Source organism: Manis javanica, chromosome 6 (genome assembly GCF_040802235.1).
Source record: "Manis javanica isolate MJ-LG chromosome 6, MJ_LKY, whole genome shotgun sequence".
NCBI lineage: Eukaryota > Metazoa > Chordata > Mammalia > Pholidota > Manidae > Manis > Manis javanica.
Window position 1 is genome coordinate 36,701,630 of NC_133161.1, and position 21,387 is coordinate 36,723,016.

Consider the following 21,387-nt stretch of genomic DNA (forward strand, 5'->3'; position numbering starts at 1 on the left):
ATTGAAGTATTTTTGATATACAATCTTATATTGGTTTCAAGTATACAACACAGTGTTTTGACAGTTACCCATATTATTATTATATATTATATATATTTTATACTCACCCCGCTAGTGCAGTTATTATCAACATAGGAATATATTACAGAATCATTGACTATATTCTCCATGCTGTACTATCATCTCCATGACCAACTTACATTATGAGTGACAATTTTTGTGCCCCTTTATCCCACTCACCCTTCCCACCCCAACCCATCCCCATGGTAACCACGAGTCACTTCTCAGTGTCTATGAGTATACAAAAATCTTTACAATATTTTTGTAAATATTTTTACTGATACAGGCAATATATGAAAGTGCCTATAACTGTGATGTGTCACTCAATAGTCTGTAGGAAATGCAATTAAAGATTAGGAGAATGAAAAATTGGCACTCACTACATCTGAGGTAAATTAATATTTATATTTCCATTTAAAAACTTTATTACTATAACTTCAAAGGCTTGCTTTTTGGAGAAAAATTAAGAAGTTTAGTATTTACAGAAATACAAGTTAATTTTATATGAATAAAATTTCATGCAAAAATATTAAAATGAGGTATAAAATAGTCACCCAGTTTTAAGAGGGGAATGCTGAAGAACCATAGTCTGTATATAAGGGGATGGGATTAGGAAAAAATAATTTTTTTTTTAAAAAGCTCTTAGAACTCTGAATAAAATGTGATTAGACCCACATCTGAAACTTCAAGGATGAAGAAACCCATTGTCTAGCACTATGCCTGATGGAGTTGGAATTTAGTTTTTCAAGGATGAAGGAATAAATAAATGAAAGAAAGCATGAATGAATTTTTATGGATTCTTATCCTTTTTTTCTGTTGTCCTTTACACTGGAAATGTGATGAGTACATCTCTGTTCCAGCTCTGTGGGACCTACCCAAAGTCTACACATGTGAGCAGAGAGAGGCTGCCAGAACTGTCTGGTTGAGGTTGGGTGACAGGCTTACGCCAGAGTTCTAAAGTGGCTCTGTAAAGAGGGGTTTCTAATGGGAACTTTAAGACATAGCCAGATACTCCTGTGGGAGAGCCTCTGGAGGCTGGAACAAGTGTGAGGAGCTCATTATTCTGTACTTTTTAATAAAGTGTCAGATGTAATTAGGACTTATGTATACATTTCCTTAGATGCTTTGTGATTTTAATTTCTTCCTTTTAGCACTCCAGTGTAATGTATGTGTCGCTAGGTTTTAATCACCTTTGCCAGATTAAGGGCCCTAATGTCAAAAGTTTGAATAACTTTTGAATTAGATAGATGGTCACTGTAGGGGTCAAGTATTAAGTGGAATGAATAACAAGTACCCTTAACTGAAAGAAATGCCCATTTCTAACTTAAAGCTTTCTGTAAATTTTGGGACAGTTATAGTCTGTTTTTCTTGTGCACACCTAGTGAGACAAATCTGAGAACTCTAGAAGCCATGCAAACATTAGAGACCCCTGAAGAGCAAGGGAAGGAAGGTATCATTTTTAGACCATTTTACCCACATTTTTCTAAAACGTGGCATTTCATAATAATCTTCCAGAATATAATTTATTTTAACTGTACTTCATGCTTCCTGGCCAGTGCTGCAGTGTGAAAATATTTAAAACAAATAGTAATCTTTCAGTTTCTTCTCTTAAATTTTAAGAAATAGTTCACTTCTCTGAAATAATGGTTCTTCGAAAGATGTCTGAGGTCTACTGTTGGTTCCTCATGGCTGCAACTGGGGACCATAGCCAGGTTGATGGTGTTCCTCATAGGCCTAAAAAGGTTGAAAACACTGCTCCCAAAGAATGAAGTGAAAATCAGGCTTTGTTGGTAGATCACATAGATAGTTGTTGTAACTCTGAGGGTAAAATAAGTTCCCAGCCCAGGGCAAATTACCTTTGAAGCCGAAATCAGTCAGAGAAATAAAATGGGAGAAACCCACTTACTGCTTATAAGCAGTTGTCCACTTCTGCTCACCCATGTCTCTTAGGACCCAAATGCAAAAGGGACCTTACCAAACCTCTCTGGTCCAGTTAAGCTCTCGCTCCCCCTTGTAATCACCTATTGATATGGAGATGGACTACTTCTCTCCACCCCTTGGAAACACCTATTAATATGGAGATGAACCAAAGCCAGGTGAGAGATTCTGGAAATATTACAATTTTACACACAATAATGAATTGTACGCTGTGGACTTTTCTTAAAATTAAAAATGAATAAGAAATTTATAGAAAAAAACAAAACCAGAATAATGCCATTTCTGATTGATGATTATGGTTAGTGTTACAAGGCAAGAAATCTATCATATCTCTATTTAATTTTCCAGAGGAGTTTTATTTTCCTAAACCGAGACATAAGTTCCCCCCAAACTGTCATGGTTTGGATTTAGATATAAGCTGAGACACAAGGGTATGTTGACAATGATATTTATTTGTAGGAGGAATAAAAGTTGTCCAGCATGCTCTTTGGTCAGAAATAACATTAAAGCCCATTTTCTTTGTTGTATTTGCTTCAAAAGCAGGTTTCATGTCTGCTGTTCTTAGCTTTAGCATAATTTATTAACATCTGTTGAAATCTGCTTAGACTTTTAATGTATGTCTTTTTATATGTCCATGTATATACGTGTACGTTTTAAAAATGAAAATTTAAAACACAGTGGGCATAAAGATTTTATAGAAGATATTTATAACTAACTAGTTGTTCACATAAAATTTTGGGAGGATTAGTTCCTAAATGCAGAGTAATTGAGATTCAAAATAAAAATATGTTTACTTATCTTGTTTAAAGGAAATGAAAAAACAATCACCAAGAATTTAGAAATGAGTGCTAGAATTTTCAGCCTGATGACTTCCAGTTTAGTATTTAAAAGGGAAAACCTTCAGAGCAATATGTTAAGGCTTAATCTTATCTTGAATCTTGTGGAAAGAATAGGTATTTGATTTTGTTTCCTTGTGTTCTGTTGTCACTACATCATCATAATCATATTTGTTGTGTTAAGAATGTTTTGTGGAGCCTCTCATTTAATTTTCATAGCAACCTGATGAGGTTAGGGGTGCTGTAAGTGCCATTTATGCATGTGAAAGTGAGGCTTCAGTTAAATAATTTGTTTAAAGTAATCTGGCTCGTAAGGAAAGGAAATGGAACCAAGACTTGAACACAGTTTTCTATCTTTAGAGAAAGGGCTATCCAAAAGACTTCTCTAAAATGTTTGTTTTTTAACCTTAAGTGTGAGGATGCAAGTTACTGAAGAAAGTTGGGTCGAGCAACTGTGGGGCTTGTTTTGTTCTTTTTTGGTAACTCTGATGACTATAGTGTTTTTCCCTTTATTAGTGAAAAGCTCCTTGACTTCTAGCAGGAATGTCTGACACAGCCACACATTTTAAAATACAGGTGGCAACTTGTAGATTAACTATTCTTTGAGATTTCTTACTTCCAGGAACTTTGTTATTTTAAGTTGGTTATAATTTTGATGGAAATCTAGGATTTTAAAGTATTAACAATATGACAAGAACATAATCTCTCTGGCTATATGAGTTTTCCAAAGTTTATGGCTTTTCATTTAAATTTCATATGTTTAACTTATTTGATTTGAAAAGATTGCTTGCTCTGTCTGAAGCATAAAGTGCCATCACCACAAGGGAAAGCAAGATGTAAAATTTCTAAGTAACAACATGGTTTACTAATTTTTCTAAAATAACATCATCCAACTGAGGTTTTCTTCATTTTCATATAAATTTTTCATTTTGAAGTTAGTACATTATTTTTCTTCCCAAAAGTTGTTTTAAAAAACTCCGGAAGTAAAGTGCTTTTTCTTTTTAATACATTTTTAAGTTGAAGTACAAAGAACTGTGGCTTTCACAGAGTCACAAAACCGTTTCCCAATTCAAAGAAGTTTTTCTTTATAAGTGGTGTTTATATTCATAAATAACAGTAATGAAAGAATTTTATTCTTTTATGAAAATTTTATTTTGCTTTATTCTATTTTATATAATGAAATAATGTGTTCTCTCTGCTCATTATGGATAACAATAAGCACTCTTCGACTTTATTCCTAATGCTTAAATTGCCAAATACGATGAGAAACAAAAGATTTCTTACTATACATATCCAAAATATGTTTTCATTGAAAAAGATGTTCACATTGTTTAGGTAATATACATTGCTTAGGAACCATCTTATTTAACTATTTTTAAAAACCTTTAATCTTTTAAACTTCAAAGTATAGAAATACTATTTTCCAGCCACTCTTCTGGGCACCCAAAAATGGATAAGACAAGATTTCTGCAATTGAGAAGCTTACAGTTGAATAAAGAGTCATTTGTGTAGGCACATACTTATAATAAGGTTTTAAGAACTATCTTTGAAGTTTACCTGTATTGCTAAGGGAGCACAGATGAGGGAATGATTAACCTTGTGGAGGAGAGGGAAGGTCAAGAAAACTCAATTTTTCCCTTTATAAATTCAAACAAGGTCTTCCAGTTGTTGACTGATGATTCTAATATTTGACTGTCTGAAATCAGACAAAATTCCTTCTGTGATTTTTTTCCTTTTCATTGGTCTTTTGTTTACAATGAGTTACCTTTTGGTTCTAACAATTGGAATTAGAAAGATTGTTGGATGAGTGATTTTGTAAGGGAATTCCAAGTGTCAAGATTTGAGTCTATGGGGATTCTTTTGTTCCCAGCCTTGGAGCATCCGGATGTAATTTCCTAATTTCTGTAAGGAAATGTTTTACAGTTTCACAGAGGAGCCAACATCTGAGCTGCATTTTGAAAGATAAGTAGAATTTTCCAAGTAGGGAAAAGACATTGTAGGTACAGCCTAAGTCTGATGATGGGAGAGTCAAAGTGAGAGTTAAATTGAAGATGACTCAAGTCTTTTAGTATGGGGATAGGGTGAATGATAACACTGTTAACTAAGGAGGGGGCAATAGAAGTATGATTGGGGGCTGTGGTCATATATAGTCTCTGTTTTGGGCATGTTAATTAGGGAGTTTCTGGGCATTTCATTGGTTGTTTTTTTCTTTAAATTTTTTTCTTCCCACTAAAAATTATTAATCACCTTATGTGCTGAGGTGTCAAGAACACAGGCATGATAGACAATCTATTCTCAAAATGCCTGTAGATTTTTGGAGAGATAAGGCAATAATTATAATACACATTTAAATATGCTATGGATGAAATAACCACAGATTGTAATGGTAGAAGCAACTTGTTAGTAGGTTGTTAAATCAGTATAGTGGATGTGAAACTAGTATGGTTGGTTATATACAGAAATTTAAAAACATAGATTAGGAAAGAATAGAAAATATCAAGGTATATGTAGTAAAGGTAATTACTGTTTTGTGAAATTTTATTCAGAAGTGTGTTTGTGCATGTGTGTATTGGGTGCAGTGTAAAATGCATTTCTTATTATGAGCGGTGGTCACAAACTTCTGAAAACACCAATAGAAGAGACTGAGGAAGAGCAGAAAAATAATTAAATCACTTTTGTTCTTCACTATTCTGTTGGCAAGGAAAAGAAATGAACCCAGTGAAAATGTAATAGGAGGAGATTTCTCTTTATGATTCTGATGGTCTCCCCCTAAGCCACCTTTATTAAATCAGTTATATAGGAGGAAAAACACAGACATAAGGGGAAAGGACTTGCAACATACTGAACTCAAGGATGGAGAGGGAGAGGAAGAGGGAGCTGAAGGGAGAATATGATTGAGTAATAGGAATGAGAGAGAATGAATCCCTATGGAAGGCTCACTTTCAGTCTAACCTTACTGTATGATGGTAAAAGATCCATTCTCTAGCACCATGGCCCAACAAAGCCCCTTGGATTTATCCTACTATATCAATTCTGTTCCTTATTAGAGATAGAGCCACAGAAGGAACCTGGGAAAGGGTACAAAACTACCCATAATTAAAATGGAGATGTAGTAATATCAATAACGGAAGTTACTGAGAGCGTAACTATAGGTCAAGAACTGTTCTAAGCACTTTTAAATGAATGATCTCACCAAATAAGTGAATATACGTAAAGCCCTTAGGGACTTGTATATGATAAACCCTCAGTATTTGTGGCTATTATTATTAGAACAGTGCACATGGTAAGCACTTGGTGAGTATTGGCTAGTATTATTTTTTAATTATTAAATAAGAGTTCTTAATTATCAATATTTTACTAGTAAGGAAATTGAAGCATGATAATGTTAAGTAACTTGCTTAAGATCATATAGCTGAAATAAATAGAATCATTCCTTTCTGAGTTAGAGGTGAAAGACTGGTTAGTGAAGACAACGGTAAGTTATATGATGATGGGTGCTTGAAATAAGATGATGGTAGAAGAGAAAAGATAGGTGTAAGTGAAAGACAAAGCTTTTGTATGAAGGAAAAAAAGCTTGGTAACTGGTTGGATATGAAATATAGAGATAACTAAGATTTTAGGCTGGTTAATAGGGAAAATGGTAATAGGATGGAAGAAAATAGTGAAGAAAAATGTTTTGGTAGGAAATGATGACATTCCTTTTAATGATGTTGCATTTTACATTAGAGAGTCAAGTGAAATGATTAGGAGGAAGGTCTTAACACTGAAGAAATATTTAGGCCTTATCACATAAAGGAGTTGGTAGAAGCTGTGGGAGTATTTAAGATCTCCAAGGATAACGAATACTTTTTGGCTCCAAAAAACTTGGGGAGTCAAAAATAAGGTCATGATAATAGCCCCCCATACAAAATTTCTGCAGCTTTGCCTGTATCTGCTCTGTGGAAAATCTACAAATAATTCCAGGAATCTTAAAAAAGAGTATGTCCCTCCTGCTGCAGAGCCTGGCCTCATTCCACCCTGGTTGCTATGGCCATGTCTCCTCTTGTTGCCACCATCAGTGAAGGCAAACAGCCTCCGTGGTGGTTTGGCACCTTTCCCACCACCACAGAAATTGCTGTTTCCCTCACTGGCATTCTCAGAGACCCTTAGAGTCCCTGGTGAGAAAGGCCTCCTAGCTTTCCTTATTCTTTGGTCCCACCACTCCCACTGTAGGTTTCACACCTGCTATGCTCTGGCCTTTTCTAACCCCCCTGTCCAAGTGACAGGTATGCTGGCTTCATGGTCTCTGAATCAAATTTTTATGCCTAGATGGTTCCTGACCTTTAGGTGAATTCTTACACAAAACATTTCTCAGTTCCTGCTTTGTCAATCCTCAGGCACATCTAGACGAATCTGAATCTTAGGATGAAGGCCACCTCTTAGGCATAAGCTGGGACCAGGACGTTTGCTGCCTGTTCTCTCAATAAAAGAGGTCAAAGTGGGAAATTGCCATGTTGTCCATGATTGTCCCATCATTTGTTTCTTCTGCTCCCTTTGCATGTCCTATGGGTGTTTTCCTAGTTGTTTTGAAATTATTTCTACTTTTTCCCACATGGAACAATTATATGTTCCACCTAGGAATTAGATCCAATCTGAATATCCTATTGGGAGGTTTGATTTGCTTTTTCCTCCTGTTTTTTAAGTTCTTAAAGATTGCCATACCTCTTTATTGGAGTTTGGTAAAGACTTGAAGAGCACATTTTCTTTTCAAGTAAGTATTGGTAATGTTTTTTTTTTTCCTTCTGGTTCACCTATGAAGAATACTGATGAGCCTTTTTGAAAACTCATCATTTGCAGTTATTTCAGAGCAGCAATTTATTGAAAGCTACTATATTAGAAATGTTTTATTGCACTGCACTAGAGCTATGAAGTGCAAGGAACCATGAAGATTGAAAATACAAATGATAGATGTGTCTCTTTCTCCTTATTTTTTAGCCTTCTTTGAATCCTGGGGGGAGCCAATCATCTGATGTGGTGCTTTTAAACCACTGGAAAGTGAGGAATTTTGAAGTACAACGTGGTGACATTGTGTCATTGGTGTAAGTAAATTGAAAAATCTGATATTTGTGTATGGAATTATTTATAATTGTATGATTTAACTAGTAACCTATAGTTAATACCACATTGTCAAATTATTAAATTAATAGGTACATTTTAAATACAGTGCATTTAAAAAAATCAGTTTTGAAACGTAATTATGCTATTGAAATGGATGATGTATTTCATAATTGAAACATATCAGTTGGTTGACATACTTGGATTTGACAAAATGTGTTCAATGAAATGATTATGTTATTATATTGGTGATCTAGAGTATGTATGTTATTAGTTTGGATTGTTTTGAAATTTTGCATTTTGGAATCAACTTTTATGTAACTCTCGTGTTTTATTAGTTTGTGTGGCTACAAAATATTTTTAGAAGATGGTAATTGTGACATGAAAGTCAGTAACATTTATATATATATGTATCAATAATTTAGCTGAGAAAAAGAAGCAGGTTTGGAAGACTAATAGACTAGAGGCTTTTGTTTGGGACCAAAAGGTGGCACTGTTTCTCTGTTAAATTAGTATGACTAGTTTGGAATAACAATTTCATTCCTATCTTAATCTAGAAAAGGAATGTCACTGTGTGTATATAACTGACACAATGATATAATACATAGTCTTAGTATATGCTTGAATGGTTTATATTTGAGATTTTTTTCTTTGTTTTAAAAGTAAGTTCACGCTGAGAAAACTGCACCAGAACTTGCTTAATTTCATGTGGTTTCAGCTACTTATAAACATGCTTTGATATGGTTCCGTGTTATGCCAGTTAGTGTACTGGGGTAGCAATTTATGTAGCAGTTGCTGTCATTCGTTTTAATGATAGTAAAATCCTACTAAGAGGACTTCCAATTTATATTTCTGTTTCTTGAATTGGAATGAATGTTTTTTGTTGGATGATTATTTATAATTGTTTGCTAAAAGCAAAACATGATCTACTTGTTCTTACTTTGGCTAGTACTTCGTGGAAATAGGTATTTTATAAATGTTTCTCCCTTAAGCCTGTTCTACAAGGATTCACTTGAAAACATAGTAACTAAATCTGGTCAGTAACTAATGAAATAGATATATTTGAGTGGAGTTTTGTATGGCAGGCATCCAAGGATGGGGATTAAATGCTTCTCATGTTCATGAGTGCTTTCTTTAATATTAACCTACTCTTTGGAGTATACTTTTATTTTGTCATTCAGAGTACTGTTCTTGCAACCTCCTTTAACAACCTTTTCCATGCTGGGTTAGCCTGTCGAGTGCTCATTATTCTTTTGCCTTTAGTTTGACAAGGTCACATCCTAACTTAGTCAGTGATGGAGAGGATGCCCACCCAATGAAAGAGATCACACTATAAGCAGACAGTCGTGCTTTTTTTTTTTTTCTGAGAGAAACATGCTATCTCTAAGCAAGTGCATTTGAATAGGTAATTTTGGGGGGAAAAAGGCTCCTTGAAATTCAGGGTTGCATGGGTCTATAAAAGTACTCTAGTATATCAAGGATAATGTTAAAAAGAGAACACTGTTCTTTTATGTAAATATTAAAGTAATTGATGTTTATTATATAAATTAATCTCAAAACCATTATATTCAAATTGAGATTGATATGATAAGTTATAGCTACTTTGGCTAAACTGTATTTTTAATGAGTTGTGTGTTATATCTCTGTCATATACAAGTAACAAATTTTAATTCATAATGCTTGTTGCTAGGAGGAACTATTTATGTAAAAGAATGCTTATTGATTGGTGTTATTTAACAACAAATAATCATTAAAAATTTTTTTTTAAAAAAAGAAACAAAAGCCTTGTAAGTCCAGAGAGAGGATATCCTGGGGCAAGATACCTCTAAAAACTGAAATCAGTCAAAAGGAGAAATAAAGTTTAAAATCCATTTAGTGCTTAAAATCTGCAGTCCAGTGCTGTCTCTCTCCCCTGCTCCAGAAGGAAGCAAGCAAGCAAGCAAGCCAGCCCCTCCCCTTAAACTCTCAGGTTCAGACACGCCCTCGGTTGCCCAGGTACCACCTGATGCCCTTTCATACCAACCGGTATAAGGGCTTCAGAATTTGTGCCAAGTGTAGAATAAACAATCTCCAGTAACCTAAAAGACCCAAAAATTCTTGTAATGCTTCCAGAGTGGTTGGGGTAGGGAAAGCCAGGACCTTGTCTATGACTGCTTCAGGAACAACTTTAGTTTCACCTTACCAGACAACCCCCAAGAATTTCACAAACAAACCAGGTCTCTGAACCTTGGTACTGTTCACAGCCCATCCTTTTTCCTGCAGATGTTGCAACAGTTTAGTAACTGCCCCTTCTAAATCTGAAAGAGGTCATATGTGAGAATCAATGTAGTGATACAACTGCACTGTTTGCGGTTTCTTCCATGTGGCCAAGTCCTGGGCTGCAATTCCATGACAGATGGTGGGACTGTGGAGATATCCCTGTGGAAGGACAGTGAATGTCCACTGCTGGCCTTCCCACGTGAAGGCAAACTGTTCCTGGCTTTCCTGTGCTATTTCAATAGAGAAGAAAGCATTAGCAAGGTTTACTACATAATGATACGTTCCCAGTTCACGGCTGAGGGCATCCAGAATGTCTGCATGGGGGGACAGCAGCATGTAAAAGGGCTGTGGCTTTATTCAATTCCCTGTAGTCTATAGTCATATGTCAGGAGCCATCTGGCTTTCTCACTGGCCACACTGGGGAATTAAAAGGACTATGAGTGGGCTTTATGATGCCTACCCTCTCCAACTCCTGTAGACTTTCTTCAATTTCCTTGTGCCCCCAGGCAATTTATACTGCTTAGTATTTGTCACCCGCTGAGGTACAGGCAGAGCTACAGGTGGGTGCTTAGCATGTCCCCTCAGAACTGCCTTTACCACAGGTACCCTCAATCTGAACTCACCTGCAGTGGTCTGTAACCACAGGCCTTGCAGAACATCTATCCCCAAAATATATTCAGGGATGGGAGAAATGTACACAGTATACTCCTTTGGGGGTAAACACCCTATCCCCAATGAGATTTAGGCTTTCTTCACTCTAATTGCCTTACCTCCATAGCCATCTATCACAGCAGGGGTCTCTGGAAAATGCTCAGGGTTGCCATGAATCAAAGAACACTCAGCTCCTGTGTCCACCAGTGCCAGGACATGTTGTACATTCACAGGGGACCAATGAATTGCTAATTCTACAAGTGGCTTCTGGTCCCCACCATGTCCCCCAAGGTGTGGACTTTAACCCCTCTCAGTCGAACCACAATGCCTAATTGTCCTCCTGTCGGGGTGAGGGCTCAGGCAAATCCTGAGTACTGTCCCCCATGAAGTTTTGCAGGGACACAGTCAGGGCATGAGGCCTTGACTCTGGTTTCCATGTCCTGGACCTCAGTGGCTGGAACTGCTGCTCTGGCTTTAATTGGTGCCACAGTTCTAACAATATTCTATTGGGCTGCCCATTGAGTTTTTCTCTCACTACCCCAGCCTTTATCAGATCAACCCACATCTGGGTCCTTGAGACCTTCACGGGGCCTTTTGCACTTCTCCTTTCAGTCGTGGCCTGTACTTCCCTCCGTGCCCTTATTGTTTCAACCTCCCCCAGATCTGCTAAAGTACAAGTAGCCTCACTTATGTGTTGCCGTAGGTGGGGGGCAAGAGTATTCACTAGGGACCCAAAGAGAGATGTGGGAGCTGTGTGTAGCACCAGATTTCTCATTCCTATAGTGAACAACTTCTCATCAGGGCCCTGGAGGTCCATATTATAGATGATATTTTTCATACCCAATTCCTGCAGTACCTGTTGAAGCTCTGCATACGTTTTCCAACTACTGGGAGAATATGGTAAATCACTCTGATTAAGCCAAATTACCCTGATGGCAGTGGTCAGCCATTCCAGGAGTGTCTGATTCCCAGAGGCATGATGGTCATTTTGCAACAACTGCTGGAGGGAAGGGTGAATTGTCTGGGAAGCTATTCTACTCATCCCAGTACCCGACACGTTTTCCACCCCTACATTCCAGAGATGTAAAAGGCATGTAGGCAGAGATTCTGGTGCCCTCTGCCTATATGGGATGCTCAGGTGTACCAGCTCATCCTGGGTATAGGGGTGAAGCATGGGAGTGCTCCACAACCTGGGGAGGGGCTGCTCCTCCCCCTGACAAGCCCGTGGTTGTTTGTTTTTATTTTCTTAATTACAGCTGGGCGGACCTTTAAAACAGGAGAAGATCGTACCTCTTGCAGTGGCCTGGGTAGCACATCCGCCAATGGCCCCACCTCCTCCTCTTCTCCCTCAGGCTTCTCCACCAATGGCTCCTCCTCCACCATTTCCAGGGCTGAAAGCACTACTCTTTCCTCTTTCTCCCCCACAGCCTCCTGCAACGTGGCTTCTCCTGCCGTCTACCCCCTCGCCGCTGCTAAGGAATCTTCTAGGAGTGTGACCTGCCTTTTCAGTAACTATCTCTCTTCTTTAACAGCATCCTATAGGTTATCAGCCAGCTCCTCCAAGTGACGCTGAAGTGTGTCTCTCTCCCACCTAAGTCCCTCTCTTTCCTTGCTAACCCTCTCAATAATCCTCTCTTTCTCCTGTATAACATTTTCTACTATTTTGATGAAATGGAACCTACAATGCCAGCCACTATATGATCCTCTAAGGTCTCCAAGCAGTCTTCCAACTCACAGAGGGCTAATTCTGCAGCTTCCAGTGTTTCCACCCTTCCCCAGTTCTGGGGAAAGCACCACCCCTCTAAGAGGTACTTTACCCTAGACCAGTTCCCCACTAGGGGTTCCCAACTTGGAAGCCCTACAGCTGAGGGGATAATAACAGATGAAGCAGCACCCTCTGCCACTGCATCCACTGGGGCCTCCCCACCATCTGCAGGAGCAGCCCTCCCAAAGGTTGCACCCATTATGACAGATTTCAGGTTCAGAGGAATCCGGCCGAATTCTGCCCAGATGTAAGTCTGGGGAGAGGAAATCCTGGGGCAGAATACCTCTAAAAACTGAAATCAGTCAAAAGGAGAAATAAAGTTTAAAACCCATTTATTGCTTACAAACTGCAGACCAGCACCATCTCTCTCCCCTGCGCTGGAAGGAAGCCAGCCAGCAAGCCAGCCCCTCCCCTCAAACTCTCAGGTTTTGACATGCCCTAGGTTGCCTAGGTAATTACCCATTGACATGGAGATGAACTTCTCTCCACCCCTGAGGATATGCAAATGCACTAAAGCCAAGTGAGAGATTCTAGAAATGTTAAAATTTTACCCACAAGACTTTTACTAAATTCTACCTAAGTATGATGCAATGTTGTATGAAAGACCCTATTTAAAGTGTCTTTTTAGTTTTATGAGCAAAAATGTTTTCTGGACACATGTCCTTATATTTTTATATATTTTATAGACTGCTTCATTTGAAACGATTCATGTTTGATTAATGGTCATTAATGTACATTTAATCCATGTAAAACACCACTGAATATTTGCTTTTCTTAGAAAAATGCATCAGTCTGGTTTTAACTTACGTGATCATTGTTATTACTACATCAGAACATTCTATTTAACAAATGTGTTACTTATACAGAAATGCATGAGGAAATTTTGAATTTAAGCCTAAATATGAAATATAGCTTGCCATTTGTTTACAAATTCATATTAATAACATTTCATTGATATACAAATAATCTTTGGAAACAAGGCAATGTGATACTTCATATTTAAAAAATTTGTGTAGTGTTTTATTTATTCAGAATATATGAAAATATAGCATTTCTTCCATAATATTATATATGTAATTCTGTAAAACTTGACAGCTTGCAAATTCATACTTAAATTAGTTGCTCTTATGTAGCTGTATAACCAGAGCACTAGTGAGAGCAATTCCAATAAAACTGCTAGCACACTTTAAAAGACATGAAACATATAATAAACACTGCAGAAATGTAGGATTTTACTTCAAATGAAAAAGGTGAAGTGGTATAGGGAAGGGTTTATGCAAGGGCAGAGGTACATTATCATCATAAGTTTTAAGTGGAGAAATGATTGCAAGCTTTGTACAAAATGTACTGATACCAGAGATGTAAGCTCTGCGTGTTGTTTTATGTTACTGTGTTTTATCTATTCTTTCTTTCTTTCTTTCTTTCTTTCTTTCTTTCTTTCTTTCTTTCTTTCTTTCTTTCTTTCTTTCTTTCTTTCTTTCTTTCTTTCTTTCTTTCTTTCTTTCTTTCTTTCTTTCTTTCTTTCTTTCTTTCCTTCTTTCTTTCTTTCTTTCTTTCTTTCTTTCTTTCTTTCTCTCTCTCTCTCTCTCTCTCTCTCTCTCTCTCTCTCTCTCTCTCTCTCTCTTTCTTTCTTTTCTTTCTCTCTCTCTCTCTTTCTTTCGTTCTGTAAAAATTTTGTCTCAGTGGAGCTATTTAGGCATGTTGTTCATAATGTGAAATCAAAAAGTATATTTATTTAATAACATTACTGGTTACACAAAGCATTATTTCCTGTCATCAAGTCCTCAGTTTTACTGACTATTTGTAGGTGAACACCATATTCTCTTAGTGGATTTGCAAACTAAGAGTGGCAATTAGAGTGAATTTTGTTTACCTTGGAATTAACTTTTCATTAACCTGTGTGATGGCCTTAGTGCCAAAGGCTGAACGTAAGTAGCACTGTTTTTACATTGATATATCAATTAACAAATCCACTGGGACACAGGTTTTTTCATAATAAAGTTTCAAATAATCACATTGAAAAGTGTTTTAACTTTTAATTTAAAAATAATGTTAGACTTAAAGAAAGGTTGTAAAAATAGTATAGAGAAATCCCAATACCCCCTAATATTTTTTTCAGCTTTACTGAGGTATAATTGACAAAATTGTAGGCTATATAAAGTATATAATGGATGATTTGATATACCTGTGTATTCTGAAAGATTCCCTCCATTGAGTTAATTAACACATCCACCACCTCCTATATTTACCTTTTTTTTTGTTTTGGGTGAGAACATTTAAGTTCTACTCTGTTAGCAGGTTTCAATTATCCATGCAGTGTTATCAACTGTAGTTACCGCATTATCCACTAGATACTCAGACTTTATTCATCTTAAGCCCTTTCCCCCTAATAGCATTATTACAAACCATAGTATAATTATTGAGACCAGGAAATTGACACTGTTATAATAATATTAACTATTTGAGTTTCACTAGGTTTCCCACTAATGTCCTTTTTCTAGACCGAGATCCTACACAGGGTCCATTATTTCATTTTTTATGTCTCTCTCTTCTCCTCCAGTTTGTGATAGTTCCTTGGTTGTTACTTCTCTTTTTTTTGACCTTGATACTTTTGAAGTCATTTTGCAGAATTATCCTCATGTTTTAAATTTCTGGGGTTAGTCTATCTTCAAATGAAGAAGGATTGCTGTTGATGGCAGTTGCTGGGGAAGCTGCAGCAGTGATAACAGCTGGGAAGGTGCATGAAGCAGGGCCAGAGGGTAGGGAACATTCATGCACAGGTCATTTTACTTTCTTGGGACCCCCCTACTTGTGTCATGACTAAGAGGTCCCATGGTTTCTAGAAGTCCACACAGTCAAGTTCATAGCTTCCAGGAAGCATGGAGAGAGGCAGGTGGGGGAAAGGGCTGTAATTTCTAGTGGAGGTGGAAGGGAAGGAACTAAGGCTAGGTCACAGATTACACCATATGGAGCCAGTATTCAGGTCTAGAGTAGAAGGTTAGGATGAGGAAATTCTCACTTAGTGAGCTCCCTGTGTGTCAGGTATTGTGCCAAGCACTTTGTGAATGCCATTTTTCTTTAACTGCCATAAATATCTGGAGATAGTTATTTTTAACATGATGAAACTCAGATTTAGCAAGTAAGTAACAAGTACACAGCAGAGTCAGAATGTACATCCAGGTTCATTTGACTCTAAACCTATACTGTCTGATACAGTAGGCATATGTGGCTAGTGAGCCCTTGAGATATGACTACTGTCAGTGTTAAAAATGATAGTATTTTGGATATATTAAGTAAAATAAATTAATTTCACCTATTTCTTTTTCCCTTTTTATTGTGGCTAATAGAAAATTTGAAAATACACTTTAACGTACATTACATTTCTGTTGGACAATGCTGTGTCTAAACCTCTTTCCATTACCCACTGCTGCTTTCCTAAAGTATGTCTGCAGTGAACTAAGGTGATATCCTGAAGTCTGAGATGGAAAAACACTAAAGTAGTTGCTATGAAGCAAAGGCAGACTGCTGAAGAAAGGCATATGCTTTGTTTTGGAGAGAATATTGGGATGATCAGGTCCAAAGACAAAGAGAAAAAGACATGCAAACTGCAAAGAGAAAAAAAGGTATCCACAATAGTTTTTGATATTTATTGACTATTTTTTTTCTAGTCACTGGGCTAAGAGTTCTATATTCATTTTTATTTAATGCTTATTTTGAAAAATCCTAATAAAGTAGGCACTGCTGTTATTCCTATCTTTATAGATGAGAACACTGAGGTATAGAGAAGTTAAATAAATTGCTTAAAGACATATGGCTAATAAATGGTTGAACAAAGGTTTGAAGGGCCTCACATCAAATCCTGTGCTCTCAACTGTCAGACCACAAGCCTCTATATATTGTGGTGATAGTTCAGTTGAGGACACTTACTCATTCTTGGCAATGAAGTCATTCAGGCCCTATTTTCTCTACATCTATTATATTATCTTCATTTCTGTAATGGAATTTCTGATAGAGTGGTTCTTGAAATATAGTGTCTTCATTAATAGCAATAATACTTTATTATGAACATATAGTATGCATACAATATTGACAGCAGGTTTGTGACATGCTAAACTAATTGCTACTTTCTGACAGATGGCTACTGTGATGGCTACATCTCTAGCAGTAAATGTAAGCAAGAAGTTATGTTTGAGCCAGGGAAATAGATGAAATAAATAGAGCTTTTGAAAATAAATGAAAGGTGTTAGTTCCTTTGTGTCTTGAGTACTTGTAAATCTTTAAAGTTCCCTTGATCCATCAAGGGAAATTAACTGGAATCTATTAAAAAACAAAATTCATGTTTTGAAACAAATGCTCTGAGCAATAATAATACTGCATAATAACCATAATGACAGTGATATTGAAAAATGGCAAAGAGAAACAAAAGCAAAAATAAACAAGTGGAACTACATCAACCTAAAAAGGTATGTACAGCAAAGGTAAAAATTAATAAAATGAGAAGGCAACCTACTGTATGGGAGAATATATTGCAAGAATATATCTGATAAGTGGTTAATGTCCAAAATATATAAAGAACTCATACAACTTGACACCAAAAAAGCAAATCAAAGAAGACATACAGATGGTTAACAGGCATATGAAAAGATGCTCTGCATTGCTAATCATCAGAGAAATGCAAATCAAACCATAATGAGATATCACCTCACACCAGTCAGAATGGCTAATATCAACAAGACAAGAAATAACAAGTGTTAGCAAGGATGTAGAGAAAAGGGAACCCTTGTACACTCCTGGTGGGATTGCAAAATGGTGCAGCCACTATGGAGAGCAGGCTGGTGATTTCTCACAAAGCTAAAAATAGAAATAACATATGACCCAGTAATTCCACTTCTTGTAATATGCCCAAAGAAAACAAAAACCCCTGTGTTTATTGCAACATTATTTACAGTAGCTAAGATATGGAGGTGACCTAAGTGTCCATTGATGTATGAATGGATAAAGAAGATGTGCTATATAGATACAATGGAATGTTACTTAGCCATCAAAAAGAATGAAATCTTGCCAATCGTGACAACATGGATGGACCTACAGGGTATTATGCTATGTGAAATAAGCCAGGTAGAGAAAGACAAAGACTATATGATTTTACTTGTATGTGGAATCTTAAAAACAAAAGAAATGAACAAACAAAAATGAAATTAACTCATAGCCACAGAGAATAGACTTGTGGTTGCCAGAGGGGAGGTGGGTGGGGGATGGGTGAAATAGGTGAAGGAGAAAAAAATTAGAATGTTTGATATCTTGATCTGGATGATGGTTATATGTGGGTATATATATGCCAATATTCATTGAGCTGTGCACTAAGATTTGTGCATTTTATTGTATGTACCTCAATAAAAATTAAAAATAAATCTAGACCAGAGTGTGGAGGGATAAAAGAATGGGACATATGATGTAAGAATACATATAAGAATAATGTAAGAAATACATATGAGACATAGTTAAAAAGTCTGACCTCCATCTACTTGGGGTTGCAGAAGAGTTGAAAGAGAATGAGGGTGGTGGGGAAAAGCAATATCTGAATAAAGGCCAATAATTTTCTGAAATTCATGAAAGACATCAACCTATAAATTCAAGAAACACTACAAACAATGAAACACCACATTTAGGGAACATGGTAGTCAAACCACTGAAAGCCAAAGACAAAGAGAAAAACCTTAGAAGGAAAAAATGGACATACTATTTTCAAAGGAGCAAAAATACAGCTGACTTTTCAGTGTGGATGGGAGACAGGAGACAGCTCAATGACATGTTTAAAGTGTTAAAGGAAAGACAAAATTCCCAGTTTAGAATTTTGTATCTTTTGAAATTATTCTTCAAAAATGATAGAAAAATATACTCCTTTTTAGACAAACAAGCTCCCAGACATGCTCCATTGTCCTATTTGATTTCACTTACCAAACAAATTTAAAGTATTAAGGATTTTAAGATAACACTGCTGAGTATTAAGCCCCAAGTAAGAGCGGGGCCCTCCTGAGCTCAGGCTCATGTGTGACTCTGATGGCAACATCCCTGTGAAGCTGGCCAGTGATTGGCACAGGGGTGGGCACTGGACCTAAGCAGGGCCAATCTGAGCCATTACTAAAATGGATTTATAAATGTTAGTGGTGAAACATTATAATTTTGTTATAATTGTTAAGTTTGACCAATGTGATACTGTTAAAAAAAGTTACATTTCCTTAAGTTTAACATCAATAGATGCTAAGTGCAGTAGGCAGCATTTTTGTCTGCCAGAATATTCCATGCCGTAATATACAGAACAGTGAACATGATGGGATACTGTGCCCATGAACATGTCACCTTGCACAGCCAGAGGGAATTTGCAGATGTAATTAAGTTTGACCTGCAGTTGATCCTAAAATAGGGAGTTTATCCTGCATGATCCAGGTGTGCACAGTGTAATCACAGGAGTCCTTAAAAACAGAGGAAGTAGAGGAAGTGAGGGAGATGTAGCAGAAATCAGAACAACCCAAAGCATGAGAAGGACTTGATGCATTTTTGCTGGCTTTCAAGATCTAGGGGCCATGAGCAGAGGAAAGCAGGCTGCCTTTAGAAGCTATGAATGACCTCTGACCTTCAACCATACAAAATTTAATTTTACCAACAACCTAATGAGCCTGGAAATGAATCCTCCACCAGTCTCTTGATAAGTGCACATACCAGCTGACGTCGTGATTTTTGGCCTTCTGAGACCCTAAGCCTATTACCTAGCCGAACGTGCCAGACTTCTGTCCTACAGAATGGTGAGATAATAAATGGGTATTATTTTAAACTTGCAGATTTGTTTTAAATTTTTATAGTGACAGTAATTGTGTTAAGCACTTAAAAATATAGATAATTCTAATATTATCCTTAAAGTATATAAGGAAGTGATCTTTTACAAAAGATTCTTATTAAGCATTTGAAAAACACTAATTTTATTTAATTACTTGACTAGCTGATTAAAAATTATTTTCTTTCACATAAAATAAATTTGGAAGCCTCTACCTGCCAGTTTTGTGCTGTAAGCATATAGGACTAAGCTTCGGTAGAGCTTGCTTCTCCTTTCAGGTGTATCACTTAACTACTTGAGTAACCTTGGGCAGGTTATCTTAATTAGTCTTTCAGTCAATTCTAGAATCTGCAGAGTAAGAGGTAGAGACTAATTTATATCTCTAAGGTCTCTTTCATTTTAAAATTGCATCAAAATACTTTCAGGGATTAAGGTAGAATTGTTTGGGGCTGGACATAAGAATCAATCCCTCAGAATATCATAAAAATATATTGCATACTTTTGGAGCTGGAGTCAGAACTGATTTCAAATTTTTTAAAGACGAGAAGCCATTTTGGGACATTATACATATTTTAGAATGAAATAAGGAGACTTCTAATATTTTTGGTCAAAAGCATCAAATGAATATGTCCTTATTAAGATTATGTCTTCAACTGAAGTTATTGAAAATTGAAAAATTAAAAGTTATCAGGTAGGTGTTTTATAGAGGGATGAGAGCCAAAACCTTTCCTATTTTTTTGATATTATTCAATATAAGAAAGCTGTGGAAATGTTATATTTTTTTACTTCTTGTAATTTATTCTGGGTGTTGAGTTTTTAAGACTGTCATGGTTAATTGTGTTCTGGTTATTTCCATCTCTTCTGTCAATTTAAGATGCATTTCCTAACAATCCACACTCTGTCCACCTTGCTCTTATGAAAAGAAAGGATGCTTGATTCCATATTCTGTTTCATAGTTTAGGTCCTAGAAATGTGGAAAAAAATCTCAAAACTAAACTTAAATATAACCTTACTTGATCCAAGGGCAGTAGTGACCCTCCCATTTTTCTTCTTTAACTTTTTAGGAAAAAAAAAGGCACTATTTTGGGTGAGTGGAGGTGGCAGATGCTAGGAAATGTGGCTGTGGCTGATAAGAAAGGGACAGCGCTTAAAGTGACAGCCACCAAACTGTATCAGTGGTTTGGAGCTCAAGAAAACTTTTCTTTCCAAGAAGGAAACAGTAATGCTTTTTATTTTTTTTCTGTAATTGTTTATTTCCATTAATGAGAAGCCTCAGTGGCCCACATTATGAAAGGTTACTCCTTGCATAATCTAGTGGCAGGTTTCCTCACGTTCAGAAGTCACATTAATATTGACTGGAGGCACCAGTATAGGTTTCACTTTATTAAAAATTGTATGGTTGTTGAAATTGCTCATGGAGAAGCTGGCCCAATTTGATCTGGCTATGGATATGAATATTATAGCTTTCTGTGCTTTTACAGGTCATAAATTACATTGCAAAGATTAGTATATTCAGATTGCTGGAAAGTTACTACAGAGTATTATGACAATACAGTAGGAATCATTTCAATGTGAGTAGTATGTCTCACATTTCACTATAAAATTAATCATTAAAATATTCTAGATTTATTAAAAATTCATTCTACTACAAGATCTTTAAGGAGCAATAAGAACTTGAAAAAATAATAGGAAAGCTTTGGTAACAATGACAGTGTGTTAATTGAGTTTAAAGAAGGTAAAGAATGTATTAACAGAATGGATCCACATTTGGCAAAAAAAGATTTGTAATAAATCAAGGGGGGACAATCAGTTAATAAAGAGGCCAATTATCAGTGAAGGAGGGGGTAATTTAATGATTCTAAATGAAAGGTTAAACTGCTTCAGTGAATTTCAGTTTAAAAGGAAGAGAAGCAATATGGGTAATTAGGCAGTAATAAAATCATACTGGAAAA

General features: G+C 36.5%; 1 protein-coding gene across 10 annotated transcripts in view; it reads left to right on the forward strand.

Annotated features, from left to right (window-relative positions):
• Nucleotides 1–21,387, forward strand: part of IMMP2L (inner mitochondrial membrane peptidase subunit 2) — a 917,077-nt gene that overhangs the window by 67,901 nt on the left and 827,789 nt on the right. For 9 of the 10 annotated variants that reach the window (XR_005063787.2, XR_005063788.2, XM_037027502.2 and 6 more), the window contains exon 4: nt 7,809–7,912. Coding sequence is in view for 8 of the 10 variants with exons in the window: in XM_037027502.2 (XP_036883397.2) it covers nt 7,809–7,912 (104 nt within the window). In the remaining 2 variants the exon portion in view is untranslated. Of the gene's footprint in view, nt 1–7,808; nt 7,913–16,044; nt 16,079–21,387 lie in introns of those variants that run through there. The other variant, XM_073238584.1, reaches the window with a different exon arrangement.